General features: G+C 41.3%; 1 protein-coding gene across 2 annotated transcripts in view; it reads right to left on the bottom strand.

Annotated features, from left to right (window-relative positions):
* The window catches only part of Nfx1 (nuclear transcription factor, X-box binding 1), a 56,634-nt gene that overhangs the window by 24,651 nt on the left and 21,277 nt on the right, over window positions 1–10,706 (bottom strand). For both annotated transcript variants that reach the window (XM_005361997.2, XM_005361998.3), the window contains exons 6-11: window positions 9,900–9,971; window positions 8,888–9,027; window positions 6,576–6,675; window positions 6,261–6,478; window positions 4,288–4,385; window positions 1,234–1,264 (exon numbers count right to left, since the gene is read on the bottom strand). In XM_005361997.2, the coding sequence (XP_005362054.1) occupies window positions 1,234–1,264; window positions 4,288–4,385; window positions 6,261–6,478; window positions 6,576–6,675; window positions 8,888–9,027; window positions 9,900–9,971 (659 nt within the window). The remainder of the gene's footprint in view (window positions 1–1,233; window positions 1,265–4,287; window positions 4,386–6,260; window positions 6,479–6,575; window positions 6,676–8,887; window positions 9,028–9,899; window positions 9,972–10,706) is intronic.

Below are 10,706 nucleotides of genomic sequence, written 5' to 3'. Positions count from 1 at the left end.
AAAAAAAAAAAAAAAAAAAAAAAAAAAGTTATTTAAACAAAAATTTGTTTAAAAACTGGGCATACAGATTGGTATGGTGACACATCCTAGCACTTGGGAGGCAGAAACAGGCTGATCCTTGACTTTGATGCCAGCCTGGTCTACAGAGCAAGTTCCAGAACAGCCAGGGCTACACAGAGAAACCCCGCCTCAAAACAAACAAAACAAAACAAACAAACCAGGGCTGGAGAGATGGCTCAGTGGTTAGGAGCACAGTCTGCTCTTCCAGAGGACCTGGGTTCAATTCCCAGCACCCACATGGCAGCTCACAGCTGTCTGGAATTCTAGCTTCCAGGGGATCTGACACCCTCACGCAGGTATACATGCTGGCAAAACAGTGCACAGAAAGTAAAAATAAATTATAATTAAAAAAAATAACCAAAAAAGGGGGCTGGAGAGATGGCTCAGTGGTTAAGAGTATCGTCTGCTCTTCCAAAGGTCCTGAGTTCAATTCCCGGCAACCACATGGTGGCTCACCATCTGTAATTAGGTCTGGTGCCCTCTTCTGGCCTGCAGGAATACACGCAGACAGAATATTGTATACATAATAAATAAATATTAAAAAAAAATAACCAAAAAACTGGGCATAATGGTGCATGCCTATAATGCCAGCATTTGGGAGACAGCTGGGAAGATCAGAAAGTCAAGGGAATCTTTGATTATAGAGTGAGTTAGAGGCCAGCTGGAGCATGGAAATCCTGTCTAAAAAAGAAAAAAAAACCAAACTAATATTTAAGTTTTATAATGGCATTATTCACAGTAGCCAAAAGGTAGAAATCACCTACATAGATATCAACTATTTAATAATGGATAAATAAAATGCTGTATATATTAACAAAATGGAGTATTATTTAGCCATAAAAATGGCAAATTTAAAAAAGATGCTAAATGAAAGAAAACAAGAAAAGTTTATACATATACCACACCTGGCTTCAATTAATTTTTAAAAAGTATTTCAAAGTAAGTTGTAGACATGAATGTATTTAGTTCAGTCAGCTTCCCCCACCCCCAAGAAATCTACTAACTAGATTTCAATGAATGATTTCCCCCTTTACTGTAAATGTTAAAAATGTAATGGACAATCTTAAATGCTTCTTCACTGAATTTTAACAAAGACATATATCAACATTTCATGAATACACAGGGCATTATCTTCATTCCAGAAAGTCCTTTGGTGCCCCTTTATAGTCATACCTTCACTTTTAAGACTGGTACACGGAAGCTCCTACAGAAAAAGAAAAAGAAACAATAGCTACTTTAGAAGTAATAAAAATGATCCTGCAGAAGAACACAAAATATAACTGCGCTATTCACCAACTCCGGCCTGGAGCCAGCTCACTTATGCCAGTGAGCTTCACAACAGGACCCCAGATTTCCTGACTTTTACGTAGTGTGATTGCAACAATCTTTGAAGCCTGATCTTGAAACTTAAGAGCAGATCAGGAATTATGAAATCTGGAAAGAAAGGAGTAGCTAAAGGCATCAAAACAAAGGGAAACAATTACCTAACCAGGACACAAACAGTAAAATCCATGAAAAGCAGATGTAAGAATGAAGAATCTAAGATAAGTATGCTAGCCCTCACCTGTGATCCCAGCACTTGGAAGGTACGGTCAGAACAACCAATTCAAGGATAGCCAGGCAACATAATAAGACATTATCTCAAAAAATAAACTCATTAAAAAATAATTTTTAAAAATTGAAATTAGAGTTGGGTAGTGGTGGCACACACCCTTAATCCTAGCACTCAGGGGGCTGTGGCAGGTGGGTCTCTATAAATTTGAGGCCACTCTGGACTACAGAGTCAGTTTCAGAACAGCCAGGAATAAAGACAGAAACCCTGTCTCGAAAAACAAAACAAAACAAAAAATTGAAAATAGGTAAGAATCTGCTGTCATTTAAGGGCAAGTATTTACAGTACCCATGAAAATACTGTAGCCAAAAAAAAAAAAAAAAAAAAAATACTGCAGACCTTTGAAACTATGACTGTGGTTTCAGCTATGCTAGAGACCCCCAAAGGCTACCACATGCCCTCTGCTGCTGCACGGTCGAGTGGAACATGTGCTGGAACATTGTGCGGCAAGACCGGTGGACGGGGAACTCAGTCAGTCATGCGAGGAGGAAGGAGCTGGGCTGCCTAGAAGCTGCACCTGTATTTGGCTCATTTTGTAAAAATGGCTCTGATTTACAAAACTGGCCATTGGAGCTGCAAATAAATGTGGAGGTGTACAAAACTGAAGGGCATGCCTACAATCTCAGCACTCTGGAGGCTGAGGCAAGAAGACAGCCTTGAATTCAAGGCTAGCTTGGGCAGTACTGTGAGGTACAGTGTGGGCTATAGATTGAGACCCTGTCTCGAACAAAACACAAATCAATAAGAAAAAGAAAAGAAAGGCTGAGAGATGGCTGCTCTTCCAGAGGACCTGGGTTCAATTCCCAGCACCCACAAGGCAGCTCATAACTGTTCGTAATTCCAGTTCCAAGGGATGTGGAACCCTCACACAAATATGCATGCACACACACAAGCACACACACATGTGTACACACACACACACACACACACACACACACACACACACAAAACAACATCCCCAAAATTTGCTTTCACCCCATTACAAGAAACATTTGTGAAAAATCCACATAGCCAGGCAATATGTGACTTTAATCCCAGCCCTTGGAAAGCAGAGGCAGGCAGATTCCCGAGTTTGAGGCCAGCCTGTTCTTCAAAGAGAGTTCCAGGACAGCCAGGGCTACACAGAGACTCTATCTTGAAAAAAAGAAAAGAAAAATTCTACACGCTCAATACACACTCCATCACTAAGCTACACCCCAACTACTGCGTCAATATGGCATTTACAAAGTGTAATCGGCTCCACAACTAACATTTACATATATTGTGACGTTGAGAAAAATACCTCATAAGCGCAACACAATTTCCATCATAATAATGTTTACTTTTCTTTTTTTTCTTTTATTCTTAATCTTATCCATTAAGATAACTGTATCTTCAAACTTATTTGGGAATCAATGGTTCCCAGACCTTGGCTACTTTATTAAAAAGAATCAACTGTTGAGGTCTGTCTCCACCCCAGACTATCGGAGGAGGTCCTGATATGTGCAGAAATGACTTCCTGGAAGAGGAGCAGCACAGATCATTACTTAGAAGGCCCCATCCCAAGACTTCATGCCTCTTCTGATTAGAGAAGAAATGGGTACTAAAGCCCAACTCCAAAATGGTCAAATGCCTTTTTATAACACAAAGCCCAATCAGACTCCCCAAGACTGAAATTAGAAACTGAATCTTGACTTCTGTACTTGACTCTCAAAAGATACTGTTTAGTTGAATAACATTATTTGTTTATGGTTTGTGTCAACTGGATAGTCTAAGACTATGCCATAGAAGCAGGTTGGCCACACTGGACAGTCTTAAAGTTGAGGCTTTGGTCACACAAACTCTGGAAAGACAGACTGGCTTTGTAGGTAGTAAATCATACTAGTACAATAAACTTCTCAACACACAGGCTTCGGTGAGCCTTCCTGGCTGGAATACTCTCTCTATACTGTCAGATACTGGAAGGTAATGCTGTCCCAACTCCATGGGGAAGGACAGAGGACAAACAAAAGCTTCACATGTGCTCCCTTCTCATATTCTTTCCTACTTGTTTCCTCACGGACTAATTTTCCCTTCCTAGTAATAAACCTGCACTGGTGGGGCCGGAGAGATGGCTGCTCTTCCAGAGGTACATACAGTTAAGAGTACTCATTTCCATAAAATAAACAAACAAATCTTAAAAAAAAAAAAAGAAGACAAAAGAAAAACTGTAACAATAACTGTGATAGTTTTCAGTTTTTCAGTGAATTAGCAGAGTCTGCCAAATTACCAGGCTGTGTGAGGTCCTGGGGCCCCTGACCTTCAGCTCAGAAGAATTAAGTGAGCATGTTGGCTACTTCAGCAGCGGTCCAAACTCTCAGGGGAGGAGTTTTGGGGGCTGTGTCCAATTCTCATTTGGCTAAATGAGAGCAGTCTTTGTTCCTTCTTCACACCTGCAGTTGCTAACACTGCCTCACCCCTGTGACTGACCTCTGAACCGTGAGTGCTATAACTCCAGTCTATCCTAAAAATGGGGCACGGTAGGTACGTCAGTGTACATAGGCGGGACCCAGTGAGTTAACTGGGTTATTTTGGGTCCTCCTCACTGACAATCACCATATAAAAAGGAGACGATGACAGGGATTCTAACAGTTTACCTTTGTCCTGAAAGAGCATCTGCAGGAAATGACTGACGTACGAGAGCATGGTCCACAGTCTCCTTCATGGCAGAGCTTCTCACAGGTATGGATAAAATCTTCAATACAAAGGAAAGAGAGGGGAGTGAGAATCGCAGCGACTTGCTCTGATTCTTCCAATTCACTACCAACACCATTTTTCCACCTCTAGTCCTAATAACTCCAAAAGTGGAGCTGAGGGAGAAGAATGTGGTTAGTGCTTCTCCCTCAGCTTCCCTTCATCCAAGCCGGGCACGTTCAAAGATCAGTCGCTGGAATATGTTTTGGTATGCATGCTGCTTGCTGACACAAAGCATAGATTTTTCTGACCTTTGCTTTAGGTGCCAAGCAAAGTCTTTATATTAGATTCACATCTCCCTAGAATTTAATCATGTATGACTTCGATGAAATGCTCCGTGCTCTATAAGCTACCTGGGAATCACAGATAATTCTGAAATCACAATCCATAATTCCACCAACTGAGGCTGTTGTCATTATAGACGTGGACAACCTACATTCGCCTGATAGCTAACCAGATTTAGGGTAAAATTTTCTGTTTTATCCTTTCTTGAGACAGGAGATGTAACTCACCTGGTAGGGTGCTTGCCTAACTTGCAGAATGCCCTGGGTCTGATCCCCAGCACTGCATTAAAATTTCATAAGGAGTGCGTGACTGTGATTACAGCACTCAGGAGGATTGGGATTTCAAGGTCAATTTGATTATATAATGAATTTAAGGCCTGTTAGTCAGAGTCCTTGAGAGTTGGAGACAAGAGAATCACAAGTTCAAGGTTAGTCTCGGCTACATAGCAAGTGTGAGGTAATTCTGGGATACACAAAACCCCACTTTAGGAAGAAAGTCTGATGAAATTTTCTGATTTCTATATCCAAATGACCAGAAGTCACAAAAGAGGAAGCAAGGTATCATTAGTGATCAGAGGCAGCCACACTAAAAATATTAACAAGAAACATACAACAAAAATCCTCGAAAGCACATAAAACAATCCAAACTGCACACAGGAGTAGAGCAAATAGCCTGATAAACCTGAGGGGCTCCACAGAAAGATGTGTGCTCAATCACAGCGGGAAAGAGTTATCTTATCTTCAGTGACTGGCTTCTTTAGATGATACAGTCTGGGTATGGTAGCTCCTATCAGTCATCCAGCCCTGGAGAGGCTGTGTTAGGAAGCTACCCACCAATCTGATGCCAGACTCAGCTACATAGTACCAGTCTCGCCAGAGCTGCATAGAAAGATTCCCATCTTAGAAAAGCATCCATCCAAAAATGATGCTCAAGGTGTTGCCCTCGGCTATCCAGGAGGCTTAGCTAGAAGGCACTGTTTAAGTGCTTAAATTGGCTGAGACTCTGTCATTTAGAATTTCAGACCTAAATTTCCCCCCCAGTTGTTTTAGCATGCTCCTATCACAAAAGATGGCATGTAAACATGTGTGGAATGCTGGATTTGTCCACACACACATATATATATATGGTGTTTGTACTAGAGTAGGCACACAGAGAACCAACGTTGTCAACAAAATTGGAGAAATCACTTGGGAAATCTGTATTTTCACAAGAGTACTTTGAGTAAAAAGATAAAAAATACCTGTCCAAATTTGATTATTATGTTTATGAGAACCTCTTTAGAGTGGCATTTATTACTTGGTTAAAGCATCATTGCTGCTAAACATTTACATTCATTAAAAAAAAACTTTTCAATTTTTATTTTATGTGTATGTCTATGCACCATGTGTGGTTTCTCTATATTCACGTAGGCCAGAAGAACGACATCAGATCCTCTAGAAATGCTATTACAGATAACCAGTTGTGAGCCACCATGTGGGTGCTGAGAATGGAACCTGGGTCTCTGGATGAGCAGCCAGTCCTTTTAATCACTGAGCTGTCTCTTCAGCCCCCAAATAAATCCTATAAAATGAATTTTATGTCAACTAGTTACCTGAGGAACCACAGGACAAGGGTTTGCCACACACTTTTCCACACGAAGGGACAGGATCCATGCATGTTTTCCGACCATTACTTCCAAGTTCCAGTAACTGGCTGAGAGGTGTCTGGCCACAAGGGCAACATCGCACCAAATGGGGGAGCCGTGGGCAAGGCTGGCAAGGCTGAGGGTGGCACACTTGAGAACAGGTATGGTTCCCACATTTCAAGTCCCTTTTCATAAAAACAATAGACAATTGTGTAACTGTTACATAGAATGAAGTTTTAACTAAAAGCAACTTAAATTAAGTAAGAAAACGTAAAACCTTACTTGCCACATATCTTTAAACAGCTGAAGTCCCCAAATCCATCAGATTTCCCCACTTCTGTTCCACATAACACATCTCGGGAGGTGCTGCCACAGTAGCACACTTGAGGACACAATTTAAAAGACAAATTAGCAACCTATCCATGCTTTAAAAATATTCCCAATAGTCTATAAATATTCATTAGCATAGGTCAGACATGATGCTGAAATTACTATGGTTTATACAGGAGCTCTCTGACACACCTAAGAGCTTTACATGGGAACAAATAAAAGCTCCCGTTCCTCCGCCAGTATCTCTCAGGGCCTTGCAACATATCCTTCAGACTGCCTCACACTAAAAGGACACAACTTAGTACCTAGGGCTAGGGGAGCCCCGTGGCAGAGGGCACTGCAGGCTTAATTGGTGGTATGGTAGTAGAGCAGCTGACATCCAGAGCCCCCATTTCCACTTCAACACAAGCAAAATGGATTCTTGATACTTTATATTAAATGCTTTCAAAAAGGCCTCACTATTAAAAAACATTACCACAATATGAAATTCTTAATAATTTGGATACTACTACTGTTAAATCTGAAGAGTTATTTTCATTAAATTACATAATTTTTCTCATAAGCATCACTTTGCAATTTTTTCTTTCTTTTTCTGAGATAGGGTTTCTCTGTGTAGTCTTGGCTGTCCTGGAATTCAGAGACCTACCTGCCTCTGAGTGCTGGGATTAAAGGCATGTGCCACCACTGCCCCACAATCTTTTTTTGGGGGGGGGCACTTTTTTTTTTTTCACAAAGGATATTTATCACAAATTAATCTATGTATGTATACCTTGCTCACATGATAAATGGTGACCAAAAGAGTAGAAACAAAACTGAAATTCCATGTAACTAATTAATGGTAATTTCTTCCTAAGGACAACTTAGGCTATCTACTGGTACAGAAAATGAACAGAAGAATAAATGTAATTGAGTTCAAGGCCAGCCTGGTTTATTAACAAGTCCTAGGCAAGACAGGGCTACATAGTGAGAACTTATAAAAAAAATCCTAAAAATCTTTAATAAATTAATTAATTAAAAAATCCTTTCTATAAAATAGTGTATTAGACAGAACTATTGGCATATGGGAAGAGATAGCTTCAAGTCACCAAAACATAAACTTTTTACATTTTAAAAATAAACATTCCAGTGCTGGAGAGATGGTTCAGTGGTTAAGAGTACTAGTTGCTCTTATAGATCCAGGTTCAATTCCCAGCACCCACGTGATGGCTCACAACTGCCTGTAAGTTCAGTTTCACAAATCCAGTGTCTTCTTCTGGCCTCCTTGGGCACTAGGCATGCACCCACAGACACAGACACAGACACACACTTGCATGCATGCACAGGCAAAACACCCATACACATTAAAAAAACAAAAGACATTCTGTCTTCTAATAAGAATATGTGCATCTTTATCCACCACTCTATGTATACAATGTTCTGCCTGCACATATATTTTGCAGGCCAGAAGAGGGCACTAGATCTCATTATAGATGGTTGTGAACCACCATATGGGTGTGCTTAGCAAGAGAGACAGAACCACAAGAGTAGCAGCAGGGTCAAGGGTCACAGCTGCCTGAACAGTATTACGGAACCAGCCTTAAGCTGTATGTTTGGCATTTAATGAACACCCAGAAGCAATGTGCATTCAATTTCTACATAAGGCTGAAAAAGGTCCTAGAAGAATCGACACGTGACAAAATAAACTACATATGTGGCCAGAAGACCATTTAATGGTACACTCCTTGGTACTTCTTGGGAAGGTAAAGCAGAACTCTAGGGATTGGAGAACATTCTGGCCACCATAATAAGGCCAGTCTCAAAAAAAAAGAAAGGAAAAAAAATTACTTATCTGTTCCTTCCTCCAGTTAAAGGACATCTAGGTTGTTTTCAGTTTGAGGTTCTTAGAAACACATATTCCTGTACAGTCCTTTCTCTGCATACTTGGTATGCAAATATCAGAGCGGAATGGCTGGGTCATAACATATACATATGTTTAATTTTATAAGAAACTGACAAATAGTTGTCCAAAATGACTAGCATTTTGTACATCTGCCAACACTGAATGAAGATGCCAAATGCCCTTGCCAACATTTTTTTTTTCATTTTAGAAACCCTGGTTAAGTACATAGATAGATACCTCACTATGAGCTTGTTTTTGATGCCCATCCCCCAAACCTTCCCTCTAGTATAGGCTTCTGTGAAACAGTTTTGCTGTACTATAATTGACATAACACACAATTCTAGAAAAATGCATTGAGCATTGCTAACACGTGCATTCCACTTACTCTGGTTTAATATGATCCGGCAAGGCTGGCACTGACCCCCATGGCACAGCTCAGCACAGTGGTGTTGACCACAGTTCAAAATATTTTCACACACGTTAGAACAGTGGACCGAGACAGCCTGACCACAGCGAACTGTGTGCCTATAAAGATACAAATACATTACTCTCAAAGTCCCCACTATATAGACAAAATAACAGTAAAATCCAAACCCTTCCCTTAACACCCAGTAAACATTTCTCTTGATTTTGCTGCCTCTAACATGTTTTCTTCTCATTTTTAAAGATTTATTTTTATTATTTAAAATTCTGTTCTTATAAACAGAGATGCAGGTGCCCATGGAGGCTACAGATGTCATACCCCTCAGAGGTGGAGTAACCAGCAGCTGTGAGCTGCCCAACATGGTCTCGTCTTCTACAATGGTCATGCACTCTAAATCACCAAGCAATCCCTCCAGCCCCCTCCTACCAATTTTTATTTCCTCAACTATTCTCTCCATCCCTTCCACTTCTTTCTCCTTTGTTCCTGCCTTTCCCTCTTTTCTAATTAGTGGAGAAATGAAGGCTCGCTCTGAGAATTTGTCCTAGGTAATTAATCATCATTCATCTGTCTTCTACTGAGCAGTATGCAGGAGGGGAAAGAACCCTGGAAGGATGGGCGAAGTCTGGGTTCTTCTCTCACTCTGCCCGGCTTCCTCTGAAACAGGGAAGAAAGGAACAGTGTGCCCCAGATCTGAGAGGCTCAGACTAGAAGCACAAGAGCAGTGTCCTGGGACCGGGCATGTTTGCACTGCATACAGCCAGAACGCTTACCTCACAAGATGCTAACAGAGCTTTGGTTCTAGCTTTGCCTTAACCCTAGAGGTCCTGGAACCAAGTCCCCAGGGACATCAGGGATGATTTTATTTATGCCAATCACTTACTTCTATCTGCTTACTAATCTTCTACATCAGACAATCACATGTGAATCGTGCATATGGAAACTGACTTCTTCCTCAGTCCAGTTCTAACTTTACCTGGTGCGTCCACATTCACATGCTTTAGTTGTAAAAGCAGGGCAGGGCGGGCAGGGTCCAGGATGGCAGAGACTGTAAGAGAAAAAGCTTTAATAAAGAAACCATTTATATGTACCAAAATCCAAACAACGCTGCCTCAGCTGTGTCCTGCTGTGAATACGGCAAGGCGATGGCTAATCTTTGCTGCCAACTTGGACAACAGGGAAGAGGAAACCTCAGCCGAGGGAGGTACTGCCTTCATCAAACTGCCCTGTGAACACGCCTGTGACACTGTCTTGACTGATGACTGACGGCGCCACTGTGGGAGGGAACACCTTGGAAGGTGGTCCTGGGTTATGAAGAGCAAGCAATGCGCCTCCTGACCTCTGCTTAAGCCTGGCCTCAGTTCCTGTCTCCAGGCTCCTGCTTAAGCTCATTTGAGGCTTCCTTGATGGGTTCTGACTCAGAAGTGTAATAAACCCTTTCCTTCCCATTGATCTTGGTCAGCTTCTGACCACAGCAACAAAAGCAAACTAGGACAGGCCACAAATAAGCCTACTATGCAATGTCTTAGTATTTCTCGAAAGACACTTAATTAAGAAACAAATGGGCCAGGCACGATGGAGGCAGAGGTAGGCGGATGGATCTCTGTGACCTCGAAGCCAGTCTACAAAGTGAGTTTCAGGACCTCCAGGACTGTTACACAAAGCAACTGTCTCAAAAAACCAGAGTAAAAAAATTATATTCTTTTTTCTTTTTTTTCTTTTTTTTGGTTTTTTCGAGACAGGGTTTCTCTGTGGCTTTGGAGCCTGTCCTGGAACTAGCTCT

Source organism: Microtus ochrogaster, linkage group LG5 (assembly GCF_000317375.1).
Source record: "Microtus ochrogaster isolate Prairie Vole_2 linkage group LG5, MicOch1.0, whole genome shotgun sequence".
NCBI lineage: Eukaryota > Metazoa > Chordata > Mammalia > Rodentia > Cricetidae > Microtus > Microtus ochrogaster.
Note: the sequence above shows the minus strand (reverse complement) of the source record. Positions and strands in the feature narration are given on the sequence as shown.